Source organism: Amyelois transitella, chromosome 7 (genome assembly GCF_032362555.1).
Source record: "Amyelois transitella isolate CPQ chromosome 7, ilAmyTran1.1, whole genome shotgun sequence".
Taxonomy (NCBI): Eukaryota; Metazoa; Arthropoda; class Insecta; order Lepidoptera; family Pyralidae; genus Amyelois; species Amyelois transitella.
Window position 1 is genome coordinate 4,442,223 of NC_083510.1, and position 14,325 is coordinate 4,456,547.

At 32.7% G+C, this 14,325-nt stretch overlaps 1 protein-coding gene across 3 annotated transcripts; it reads left to right on the top strand.

Annotated features, from left to right (window-relative positions):
• The first annotated feature begins 3,670 nt into the window (after nt 1–3,670).
• On the top strand, nt 3,671–13,716 carry LOC106132319 (cuticle protein 19). 3 transcript variants are annotated; one of them, XM_013331696.2, is made up of 4 exons: nt 3,671–3,718; nt 5,174–5,329; nt 8,356–8,522; nt 12,959–13,716. In XM_013331696.2, the coding sequence occupies exons 1-4, from the start codon at nt 3,707–3,709 to the stop codon at nt 13,608–13,610; spliced, it is 987 nt and encodes a 328-aa protein (XP_013187150.2). In that variant the 5' UTR covers nt 3,671–3,706; the 3' UTR covers nt 13,611–13,716. The 3 variants fall into 3 exon arrangements, with proteins under 3 accessions (XP_013187150.2, XP_060800975.1, XP_013187143.2); XM_060944992.1 differs by lacking the exon at nt 12,959–13,716 and adding an exon at nt 9,453–9,543; XM_013331689.2 differs by lacking the exons at nt 3,671–3,718; nt 5,174–5,329; nt 8,356–8,522 and adding exons at nt 12,198–12,255; nt 12,327–12,641; nt 12,712–12,878 and having other exon boundaries at nt 12,959–13,708.
• Nucleotides 13,717–14,325: the final 609 nt, after the last annotated feature.

Here is a 14,325-nt window from a genome sequence, read left to right on the forward strand (position 1 = left end):
TCGTGTAAAAACACTGAATAATCAACCGGTCCTGCTGTTCAACGGTCCATTGGCACTGACTATTTCGATTTATCTTTAGAAAGTAGAAATATTTGAAATTATAAAATACTTTGCTTTTAACGCGGATGTGTTCGCGTATGCAAAGGAATTTCATCAGGACAATACTTTGTTTAGTTACTCCTCAGTCCCTTAAACTATGTTGCTTTTCGAATAATGTTTACCCTTAAGACAAATATGAGTAAAGAAGTTTATTAATAAAAGTAAGTTTTTAATTTGTTTTGTATAGCCTACTTGTATGTGGTCTTTTCATTAAAAATAATATATTTATATTTATAATGATTGAAAATGTTGAGTATTTAAAGACGTATTCTTTAAACCCTTTTTTTTTTCTTTTTAATTGTTTTTAAAGTAAATTTCATTGTTATCCTTAAATTTTATATCATATTGAGTTACATATAGTAAAACATACGTATGTTAAGGATTGCAACACAGTTTATCAGATCAAGGAAGCTGTTTTAGTGCCAAAAGTAAAACTACCAACAAGATTTAAGTACGATTTAACTACACTATCTTTCTATCACCAGACATAAGTCACGAATGCCTTTAGACTGAGAAATGAGTTCTAGATTAAACATTTTACGCTGTCCCATAAAATTACGGAACAATAAGGAATTATCTAACCAAATTGAAAGTCACCGTTTTACAACTTACGCGTAGAAGTTGTATATATGTAATATTGTGTAGAAATATTATATTAGAAAATGAACTAACAAGAATTATATTTTTCCCCATTTTTCATTGTTTATTAAACAGTACCAATACAAAATTATAATGTAATTATGTTCAAATTTTGTTTTCAACAATTCTGTGAGTAAATACTAGTAACAAAGATATGCATTTTATTCCCTACTAAAGCAAACTTACCAATACATTTGCCGTTTAACTTAATACGTTATATTGAAGAACCAAGTAGCCATATAATTATTAAAATAAGATTAACAATTTGACAGAAAATATACAATCATTCACAATACATGTTTTTCTAGTTTTAACTTTTTTGCTTGCCCACTAGTTTTACAACAAAGTACATATAGACGCTCCCATTTTTTTCGTTTTTAAGAAGAACACGGCCTTTGGCAATAGTCCTAATAATTTTAATTATAAATAATTATATAAGTTTATAATTATAAATAAATAGTTGTATAGAGAAGAATCGTCAGCACAATCCCTACGGCCAATTTCACGAAAAACATTTTGAAATAACGCTATATAGTTCATGTGAATCTGAAGTATCAAAAACATGTGTGCAAAAATATCCAAAAGAACCAAAATGTGTATACAGGATTTGAATTTGATAAGAAATGGGGTAAAAATGTATTCAATAGAGAGTGTAAGGAATGACGTCAGCTTTTTCTTTTATTCTTGTCGATAGATAAAAATATTTTCCATAATAAATTTTATTAATACATAAATTTCATAGAAACGGCCGATGTCCTTACGCCTTAGTTATTGCAAGATACTTATAATCAACCATCACACATGAAAATATGTCTGGTCATGATGTATTTACTGCCTACGAATCGAATAATTAACTTAAGATTTTCCGGCACGAAAGGTTAAATAATTCAATATGTAGATCGTTACATTTATTATTAATTTAATCTGGACATGCAATAATCTTGACTAAAACACAAAATTTATCTTTTGACCGAGTTATAAATAGACAAAAAATAATAATTGGGACCAATTATACAAATTGACCTAGCCACAAAGTAAGTTTAAGACTTGTGTTATGGTATGATTACTAAACGATACCATTTTTTATCCACATCCACACTAGTAATAAAGAGAAAAGATTTGCATTTTTGATTGTTTGTAACACAAAAAGTACTGAATTGATTTTCATAAAATTTTGGTACACAGATAGACTTTTAGGAAGTTCTCTCGGGAGTGAAACCCCGCACAAAAGCTAGTAATAAATATTATAAAGAAGAACGGACCCATAGGATAGGTAAAATTCTGAAGGCGGGCCCAGGATGTCAATAGCATTGTAAAGAAAGGTACGGTACGTCACAAAACGATTAGATAGAGAAGAGTCAACGTAATAGCTTGGTGTAAGAGTGTATGAAAATCATTTTACAACAACCTTAATTTTCAAAACTCTAGGTTATTGGAACTAAGCACAGAATTAAGAATATTTTCATCTGCGATTGTAGTTGTTTTTTTAAACTACTTTTTCAAAAATCTAACTTTCACTTTAAGGTGCTCTAAGTAAATTTTATAATGTAACCTCATCGTAACTTTTAAATATTTCATGTAGAGATCAAATTGTTTAAATCGTAGGTATACTGTAAGAAGCACCAATGAAACAAAAAATATAATATGATAATTATTTTATTATTAGCGCCGTGTGATTTCCTTTAGAATAGGACCACTCCATCTCTTTCCCATCGATGTCGTAAAAGGCAACAAAGGAATAGGCTAATTAACTTGGGATTCTTCTTGTAGGCTATATAGGCTCCTGTCACTCGTTGTATTTGAATCTTATTTCATCATTAAACTTTACTTTTTAGTCTTGCCAGACTATTGATTTTTTCTACCTCGTGAAGGATGGATACGTAATTATAATTATGTATGACATTTTTTTCATCACATAACAGTGCCATTTTATTAGTTGCTCTTGAGTTGTAAAGATAGAAGTGTTTCATAAATTCTTATGAATGAATTTATGAAACACAATTCCGGTCGCATGCTGTTACGAACATTATGAAGTTTGGCTAACGATCTCACTTGAACCTGAATGAAGGTCACTGTCATACGCTATTTACTATATTATTCGATTAAATTATATTGCTTCGTTTCCCGGGTTAAAATAATCAATAAAGAAAAAAGCTTATAAAGTTGGGATCCTTCTTTTAGGCTATAGGATAGCAACCTGTCACTAATGTTTAAGTAACATGGAACCTGTTGTCTCTGTTTACCCCGTTTCCTAAATATCCTTATTTAAGAAATAAAAAAATATTTATGTTGATCGCTTTGTTAATCAAAATCATTTTCCATCTGAATAATTTATTGAAAAATCCATTTGGAATTAAAAATTTTCCATACGCACACACATGCTCAAACTTTAAAAGAATCTGCAAACACGTATGAAACCCTGGTTAAAATAGGTAAAAAGGGTATTTTCTTTTAGTAGGTAGAAATGTGTTAATATTCCAAATTCTTCAACGAATATTTATGAGCGCAAGGAAATATTTTTTTTATATAGAGGTAAAATCATTAAGTTCTTCAGTACTTTCTATTTCATGTCTTTACAACATGGATAAGCTGATAACACTGGTAACATTTTCTAAGTAGTGGAGGAGTTTTGAACGAAAAAGTTGTCTGCCATCATATTAACACCAAAAGGCTCCAACGTGTAAACTTATCCTGCGATCCTGTAAGTTGTCAAGCCGTCTTGAGTTTTCAGACAGTCTCATATTTCCATCAAAATGATCAAGAAAATCCGAAATATTTATATTAACCTTGAACCACCCGAAGTGGTTCAAAATTTATGTAATTGCAATATCAAACTACCGTATTCTTGCGTAGATGGATCGTATGCGCCGCATCTCGCCGCTAAGGTAATATAAAAGTCGGTGGTATCGCTCTTCACCAACAGTTGTGTGTGGTCGGTGAGACGCAGCAAACCTAATTCAAACACAAAATGATCGCTAAAGTAAGTGCCCGTGATATAACCTGTAGTGAAAGGATCGGTCGAAGATTCGTGCGATTTGGAGCAACACCAAGGATTGCCGGTCTCTTAGCCCGCTGTTGAGAAAATAGATGCAGAAGGAAAACGTCTTTGTGTATTACTTTAAAAATTTTATATTTTCTAAAAATTTGTTTTTTTTTTTTAAATTGGAAGAATCCATTTTCAGAATATACCTTATAGAGCGTTTAAGTCAAAAATTTTAAAAGATGCCTACGTCAATTTTGTCTGTGTGAAAAAATCAGTGCTCATTCTATAATCCACAATGATTTAAATTTTATGTTGCTTTACATTCAACATGCATTCAATGTGTAAAGCAACTTTTTAATCAATCATTCTATCGACTAGTTTCTATCTTGATTAATGTTTACAACACATTCACTCATATATAAAACTATTATAAACTTAGTTAATTTGCAGATAATAATCACTTATCAGTTTGACTTTTAGCACGGGCCTTTACACACGTTTCCTATTTTCACTATTTTTCTACTTTCACAGAACAATGACTATATAATATTATTGTTATTACAATGTTCTTTATTGTTCGTCTAAGGCTTGCAATAAACAATAGTAACATAAATTCGTTAACCTGAGAGATATACAATATCTAATAGCGATAACATATTGCATATCGCGTTGAAATGCAGCAACCACATAGTTTTGTGGCACCATTAATTATGATCAAATTTTTGTTTAAGCTAAATATTCAAAACTTGTTTTATATCATGCAAAATCTAATATTAACGTTACGCTAGCACAGCCATCTCGATATTTACGTAAAAATTAGGCAAACTTCTACATTTTCAAGGCCTATGAAAGTATTAATAAATTTAAATTTCTGATTTGCAAATTGATGCCGTACCAGTACAGTAGTTCTTAATCAATCGTTCAAACATCGCTAATATAATCGCATAACACACACCCATAGAACGGTATATGCATTACATATCAATGATGTATCATCATGCATCATATTGACTAAAGCATAGTGATTCTTTACGTGGCTGCAAATCTGCACAAATTGCTACTCTCGCGGGAATTGGGTAAATAGGTCGCTACAATGAGGTCACTACATTTGATAGTATGGATTATTCTACAAGTGACACTATATCACCAAATGATGAATCTGCAGCGAATCTAATGGGCATCAGAATATTTTATTTGTGAATACAAAGTCTTTAAACTCAATACGCTACATACCGGTAAGATATATTTGGACAAGCGGATCCCCAAGTCCTGAAACATAGTAACGGAAGATGCAACTGGGAACCCACAAAGATGTGCGATAGAGCTTTATTTCATGAGAAGCCTCATGACACTATTAAATAATTTATCTTTAAATTATCGGTCTAATAAAAAATTTAATAGGATAAGTGTTCAAAAATGTAATAATAGCTAAGTTTAATTTCTTTTCCCCAGGCCGCAGTAATTCTGTCAGTGGTCGCGTTCGCGGCGGCCGGCGTCCTGGAACTCTCAGGATACCAAGGATACGAACAGGAACCAGTTGCGTACGCGCAGGTCCCAGCCGCCCCAGTACACTACTCCGGCTACGAAGACAGACATGTCGACTATCATGTAAGTTTGCTTTTTCCATGGTTCAAAGAATAAAAAAAGGAATAGAAATCCTATATTTACTGTTTATCAATCACGGGATAGACGAGATGTAGAAGATGGTGTTAAAAGATACAATACGCAATATACTCTAAAGACACGATGCGACTCTGAATCCTTACACCCCTAGAGAAGAAAGTTAAATGATCGAACAAAGACTATTTTTGTTCCTGCGTTTGCTCTCACCTCCTCCTCCTCAAACCTCAACTTAAGTAGAATTCATATTACTTTAGTAAACAGTTTCGATTTGCCTATGAGAGTGAAGCTCGGCATTAAATTGAATTCGATTTTTGTCGAGCTTAAATTAAACATAAAGTATAACAGAAACAATTTTTTTTTGTTACACATATTAAATATAACCTAATTTACATGTGTTTATTAACTAAACTAATATTAAAATTAAATTAGTACAGGGAGAAAACTGAAAATTAAAAACAAAACTAGACAAAGGAAACGTTACAAAAAAATAATTACAATTCCCACTAAATAATTTTGAAACAACAAAATCATTATCAAAAATTTTAATGCAACCGACGACCTTGCGCAGGAGTATATGGCCTACATATTTAGACAATAGATTTAAACGACTTAATATCTCGGCCACGTTGCCAAATCAAAATAAAACAAACACCGACGCTGAATTATAAACAACCTTCAGCTAATGAACATTGTGGGGAGTTGCAGTAACTGCGTATGCGCACTGTAATCGTCTCAAATGTTATTGCACCACACAACTGTCGTATAAGCTATAAAATCGTCAAGGATTTAGAAAAGCAATAGAAGCATTTTTTGTGATGATACAATCTGCTAATTGGTGCGTAATTCTAATTATCAACGACATTGGTTTTAATACAAAAACTAATGTTTTAAAATTATATAAATTAATTCATTTCTTTAAATTTATCCGTTTTTGTGTATGAATAGTGTATAAATTAGGGTTAATTTGTAATTAAATTTATTTCAAAAGGTTGAAAAACATTTTATGTCACATGTTTTTCAACCGTTTTAAATAAATTGCTTCAAAAAATGTGTCTTTCTAAATCAACCGATTTTTATTAATATATTTAATATTTTTTATACATTATCACACATTATATATTTTTTTTGACTTCAGTAGGAAGAGTTTTTACATTTACGCTATGAATAAGGATTACGCGAACCAAATTTGTTCCCCTAGGCCTGTGTTGCTAGTCTGTGACGTAAAACAATAGTAACAAGCTAATTGATGGCTTGCATAAACTGCGCGTGCGCCGCGATCAACACAATCGGCGCTGTTTCCGCGATATCATACTTGTTTCTCTTGTTAGAGTACAAAATTCTCATGTCAGTTGCATCATAATATTCTAGGCTATATTTTAATGTGAACGCAGTCAAATAGCTGAGTATTATAATTTATAGATTGAGGTTTTATAATTATTGTATAATGCAACTCTTACATGCCACGCCGGTGCGAGGTTTGATGTTTTGTTTGATATTGTTCATAAATGTATATTTACTAAATATTATTAATTAAATTCAATATATACACCAAATAAAATTGGATTAGGTGAATTTATACGAGTATATTATAAATTTTTCATAAAAAATATTTGTTGGTACGGTGTGTTAAAGCTAAAGATGATCTTACATAATATGACGACAACAATAGCTTAACAACAACAATATCTTGCAGTAAAGATTAAGTTGAACGGCACTTACTTCACATTATTAAATAACAATCGGCATTATGGAAGGTCTAAGCTCAGAAATGACACGGTTTAGGTACAAAATATGGAAGGTTAACATAAATTTACTTACTTGAAGGAATTTTATTTTAAGTTTATTATTATACATTATTTTCATTTCATTGATTCGAGTAAGAATTTGAACATGATGTCTAGCAATAACCAGCCTACCTTATTAATTTCAATGCGGTGGCTAAATAAGCTCTTTATAAAAAGGGCAATAAGCGCTAAACTACTGCTATTTTAGTAACACTTAAATGGGATAGTCCTTATTGTTAATAATAATTTCTTTACTGTATTTTAAAAATTATTTTACCGTCAGTAATCTTAAAGGGTTAAAGTTAAAAATTACAAATTAGATTCAAAACAAATTGAATTCACTTTAAAACCGTAGGAGATCATTCTGTGCTCTACTTAATTTGCTCTAAAGTTCAGAACTTCACAACACTGTCCTCAGTGCTGTTATAAATCGTACGCCGCGGGTATTCGGCATAATGCTGGCTTGTTGGCATTACATAAGGCATATCCTTGTCGTGACTGAAGGGCCGATATCAGCGAGTTCCCAGGAGCGTTGCGACATGTTCGCCTTTGAATAGGGACGTAATGACTGTCATGAGGGAAACGGACCGTTGTTTGCATAAACCGTGCTCTCACGCTCGTTTAATGGCAGATCTGGATTCTGACGGCTTATGCTGACCCAAATACTGCGTTGCGCAAATCGCCGTTTGACAGTTTTAAATATTTCTCGGTTGACACGCAGATAGATGTTATTAAGTAGTTATTTAATAATCGTGCAGGTTCTTAGTCAAAGTGGAAATATAGTAGGTAAGCGGCTTAAGTCCGGCATTGGATTTCATATTCGGGAAATCATAAATAGCGCATTAGTTCAAGCTTAATAGTTTAGGTTGAATAATTAGCTCCTTCTTGATTTATATGATTTGAACTACATTGGAATTGGAACCCACTGATATCCCACGGACTTTAAAAAAAATTTATTGAAAGTTTTTGAACAATTTCTTATGTCTACTTTTTCTATATTAACTTCAATTCAATTAACCACTTAGGTTTTAGACAACTTATTATATATATTAATAACTTCTAATTATTCGCTTATATAACATTTTTCTCCCGTTCATTGATAACCTTCTCATTAAACTTTATCTTAATATATATCTTATATGATTAAACTTCTCACACTTCCATTCAATATAAAAATATTGCATTACATAGCAACAGTTATTCACACTTTCCCATTTAACTTTCCAGGCTCACCCCAAATACGACTACTCCTACTCAGTGTCAGATCCCCACACCGGCGACCACAAGACCCAGCACGAGGTGCGCGACGGCGACGTCGTGAAGGGAGAGTACTCGCTTCTCCAGCCTGATGGCACCTTCCGCAAGGTCACCTACACCGCTGACGACCACAACGGGTAAAGATGAATTTATAACCAAGTTTCATTGCTGAAAATAGGACCTCTTTATGCACTTTCCGTGGCAGCCGTTAGAGGCGACGAAGACTTCCCAAATCGCAAATTACGGTTAAAGTTTAATTATTTACGAAGAAAATGCATAAAAACAATATTTTAAACTAATGCTAGTAATTTAATTTGATAAACATATTTACAAAAATAGCAGCCACATTCAGATTTTTAAAGGTTGAGTTTACAGACACTTTATAATCGAATATAAAGGTAGCTTTTAAAAATGACGATGTCAACCCTGATCTACTGACGTTAAATATGTGCATAACTAAGACATAACTTGATCGAAATGTCATCAATTTCATCACTTATTCACTGATTGTATAATATTTCCTGTTCTTCAGAAGCCAAGGTCGAAACTATATATTTTGTTAAATTATGTATACCATCATCTGCAATACTTGTTTCACTGTCCTGATGAACTAAATACATACAAAAAGCGGGACATACAAATTAGGCATGTGATAACTATGTTTTTTTATAGCTTCAACTTAAACAGTCACAATATATCACAAAACCTCTTATGAAAAGGTTATATGTACAAACCTAATATACAAACCTCTATTTCCTAAATTTGCTTTGAATTGTTTTTATCTTTTCTTAATTTTACATCGTCTTTCCCGAATTAGTTCCGAGGAGTTGGAAGTGTGTCTATGGGTAACCATGATCCTGGATTGTGTAAATCAGGTTTTTACACGACGGAACTCACATTTGGTCTCCGCAAGCTTTGCAGGATAACCTAACCCATATTTTGTCACGACTACCCTACCCTTCATCCAGTTGCCTGGGTGTGCAGGTTTCACGATGTTTTTTTCTCCAGAAGGGGTCCTATCAACCTGTAATGAAAAATGCTTAACCTTGTTATTTTTTTATTTTCAGATTCAACGCAGTAGTAGAAAATAGCGGGCCGTCTCACCACGCCTCATACCACTAAGCAACTGGGCTCGCTCAGAGCCATAATTTATGTGATATTAAACCTTTAATACTTTTAGATAGTCTTTAGTTGACATGACTTGTATTTTAAGACTGCGGCGAAAATAAACTGTTCGAAAAAAAATTGTTTTATTTTATTCACATTAAAAATTTTATTTATCTATAGGTCATTTTGTAGCTCTACTACGTTAGTGTACGACAAGGAACACAAAAGTAATGTAAATACAAAAAATAAAAAATTAAAACGTTCCTTCAAACTTTCAAACTAACCAGTAAAAAGTTAAGAAAAGGCTTTGAACAGACATACGTATCTAATAGGCATTAGAGGTATAAAACAAATATTAAGAAGGAGATTGGAACTCAGTTGAATTTTGTTAAGAAGGTAGTTTTTTATGAGGTATTTTATATAATGTTATTTCTGTTTTATCCAACCCCATGAAATACCTTCCATTTAACAAATTGTTGTTAACAAAAACTTTTTTTGACATTTTTAAGTATGTAATATATTCAAACAGGTTCATCAATTTACCTTTACAAAGGTTTTAAAATTTATTTTAGGCTAATCTCTTTTCTTACTAATATCAACCACCATTTGTGAAAATACACAAAGAATTAACAAACCCACCACCGAGTAAACAAATTAAACCATAAGTACTTTTTATTTAAACAATAATTTATTTAAAAAAAGAATGATTTAAATAAATCAAATTGATTAGATGAATCTAATCTAACCTTTCACCGAAAATTCTTAGCTTTCTCTGAGCAAGTTCTCCCGTCATTATCTATTTCTCTTATTTTTCTCCTGAACTCTATTACCAACAAAACGCGGCATTGCGTTTAATTCTTGGAAATAAAACTTAATGTTTAAAATAATACAACCGTTGATACTGGTAATAGCTTTTCCCCAGGATTTCACTTCCATGGGAATTTTAAACTCGGAAATAGATCAACAGAATAAGATACATAAAAATATTGGTTTTCTTATATCCTCCATGGAAACCATACATTCAATAGAGATATTATTATTAACATGTATACGCATAAGGAAATCCATTAAATGCAATTTTCCATTCACTTCTGGAAGGGAAGAAAAGAATAATGTTTTAATTCAGAAGTAAGATTTAAAAAGACGAAATAAAAATTTTATGGATTTCTATTTATACTTTCCACCTTGACGATTCTCGTTGGGTTAGTTGTGATGTGGGTTTTTGTGAAGGATTATTTGGTATTAGTAGACATAGCAAATTGTAGATAGAGCATGATGATCTGTTGACCGACGAATTACAAAGCTGTTGAAATCCGAGCGTATTAAAATAGAAATAAATAGTTATTAGGTATTATCAAAGTTATGTCAAGAATTTCGTTGCAATTAGGTACGGACACATACGACATACCTATTAATTTATTTTGCCTTTGGTCGATAAGACGTATAGACAATTAAATGAAATAAGTATTCAAAACATTGTTTTAGAAAATTACGAAGCTATCTATATATTTTACGGTAACTATAGAACATACAAATCTAAAATTTCTATCTTTTCCATCAAAGAGCCATCGAGCCTTAGGAGTCTTTGGCGACATCATTAATGTCACACACCATCTGTCAAGCATCGCGAAGAAAATGACGCCCTCAGCCAATAGCAGTGAAGAATCTAAATCGCGCAAACAAAGATTTCACGGATTGGATCATAAAAACAACCTTCGACTCAACATCGTCGGAGCCGCGGTTCCCCGGGCATAACACCTAGTATGGCGGAAGATCTTCCCTTTGGTGGCAGTCGAGCCGAATAATCGCTCGCACTACAAGTCTTTTCGAGATTGATCTGAACTACCCCATAAGGGTTAAAAATTGTGATATATGGGATTATAACTGTACATATTCTGACTTCAAAACTTTAAATTCCCACACCATATCAGAAATGCATTCGCGTAAAGTTAAGTGTTTGCTAACGTTATAAGAAAGGCGTGATTCTGTATTATTATTCTGCATACAAATGTTCAAAGCCTCGAGGGAGTAACTTTTTAGAAATAAATACTATTTTTAATCATCAGTTAATAAATTTCGACTAGTTACTAGAAGAACAAAAAAATATTGGGCTATATAGCTGAAGTTTTTGCGCGTACATGCCTGTTTGTCATTTATCCATTAACATTACCTACTTATGTAACGAAAAACAATGGTACGAGGTACTCCACGTATATATTGCAGTGTTAAAACGTAGAAATCATTAAAAATATATTCATTTACACTATTTTCCTTCGTAACGGCTATTTTACAACTTTGCACGGACAAGTTGAAGAAATTTACCTACTTAACATGGTGTAAATTGCTCAAGTCATTGCCAAAGGGCCACACAAGTATAATGGAAATTTGAATAATTGCAAGGGATTCCTAGGAAGCACTTCGACAGAGTCTACCCGTAATGAAATAAAGGAATAGTAAATAGTTCCCTGTAACATTTCATAAGTTACGCTTTGTCGAGACAATATATGATGTTACGCTGTATTTACCTAGTTTTTGTGACTGGCGTGCTTTGAATACAGGATAGAAAACTGTGAGCCTGTGTTAAGTCTTCATTTACATTTTGATTGTTAACTACTATATTCATTTAGTCAACGACATTGATGTTTTGTTTCGGTATTACCGAACAGCATATTTTACGACAAACAAAGCGGCTTTTATAAGAGGGGGACATTCTGAAAAATATCAGTAGTCTTCCACCGAACACCAGACAAGATGATTCCTAAAGTAAGTATTATTACACAGAGATACCAATTTTCAATTATTTTTTTTTAATAATGTCAACGTTAAATTTTCAGATTTTTCGATTACTTTTGGGTGTTTTTTGGCTACAAGCAGTCTATGGAGGATATTCACAAGTTTACGTTCAAAGTGGAGCAGAATCAATTCCAGCAGAATACGTCAAGTATGGTGCACCGAGAGCCATTTCCAATGGAAGAATTGCGGCTCTCACAGCACCGCCAGTCGGATCTGTTTTACCAAATGTGGTACCCTGTGTAGCTCCATGTATCGTGCCACAAACTGTTGAAGCATTGGCACCTGTGCCACAAAATGCTAGAATCATATCATTTAATACACCGAGTGCTCCAAGTGTAGCAGCACCGCCTAAGGATGTGAGTGAATCTACGATCAAATTAAATATATCAATCAATCAAAAGACTAATCAATATCTTTGCTCTTCAGGAAAAAACAAGCTACGAATATTCATATGTGGTTTATGATGAGGATACAGGAGACAGAAAAGCACAACGAGAACTAAGCGACGGTTCGGTGGTCCATGGAGAGTACTCTTTTGTACAACCAGATGGTTATATACGCGAGGTGAAATATACCGCTGATGATCTCACAGGGTAAATGTTAAACATACTTTTAAATTCTTGTATTTTAGTCATTCTTTACTCAAAACATTCTTAATATTTTTGGTTTATAGATTCAACGCTGTTGTAAAAAGCTTTCTACCGGAATCTGCACTTGGTGTTGCTAGAAAGACACCAGAAGTAAAAATCAAGAACGACCCACTACCTTGCAAGGAAACAAAAAGTGAAGCGTTAATAGTAGAACCGGAACCCAGCAAAGAGGAGAATTTAGATGATGACGGTAAGACAAGTTCAAAGACGCCTCTTCGTGAAAATTATAGTGAATTGGCAGTAGTACCAGTTGTTCCTGAAAATAAAGCTAGCAATAAATCTGACCCACAAAACAAAACTCAAACATCTAATTTTGTTCTTTATGTTACGGAATCTCCGGAAGGATACGGTAAACATGGCAAACATCCAGCCGACGTTTCTTTCCAGGCTAGTGAATATGAGTCTTTAGATATTACAACAAATCCCAACGCTGAACCGACCACATTACCAGCATTAACAGAACTGATTCCGGGTTCCAACAAAGATGATTGTGATGACAAAACACATACGCATGAAGCTGCTCAGGCTACGAACCCTCAAGTTTCATCTCTGAACGGAGTTTCAGCATTCAATGATATCATCAAATGTGTTCAAGCAGCAATAGCAAATAAGAATGCATCAAATATTTCTCCACTTACATACATCATACTGCCTGGTACCAACAAAATATGTTAAAGAAATGTTACCAATTTGTTTAAATTTCTAGTCTTAAATATTATCCAACGTTATTTGGATTTTCTAAATGATAAATATTGTTTGTATTGGATAAGTTTCTGAATAAATTAATGCAAATGATTTGTTTTTTTGTATTTGAATACCCCCAGCAATTAAATCCTTTTAGAGTAAACCAAATATTTGTTATTCAACTAATATATAAACATAAGAAAATCTAAAATTTGAAGTTTTCAATAAACGTAGGAGTAGCGCCTACGTGCATAAAATTACAATGTACTGCTATAATGAGTAACCTTGCAACAATTTCAATTGACCAATCGATCAATATCATATCGAACCTTTTAAGTCCGCTTTTAATACACCACGATAATCATCTCGTTAAAGTTTTGTAAGCAAATAATTCTAATCGGCTCTATTACGACTAGTCTGACCTTACAAGCAAAGAAAGTTATATTAAGTAGAATTGTAACAGTCCATTACGTTAAAAGAATGAAAGTTCTATTTCTAAGAATGAATTCTTTTTGAAATAAACTCTATTTACATGACAGTTTAATTGAAGTTAACATTAGTTTATGATAGTCATAGACCCTCTGTAACGCATATATATACTCGTAGAAACATGATGAACCTTTAGGATAAACAAATAAAGTGTTTATAATACAGGAGACGTTTTTTTCACCAATTATTCACGTATTCTTAATATCGCCTTTAACAT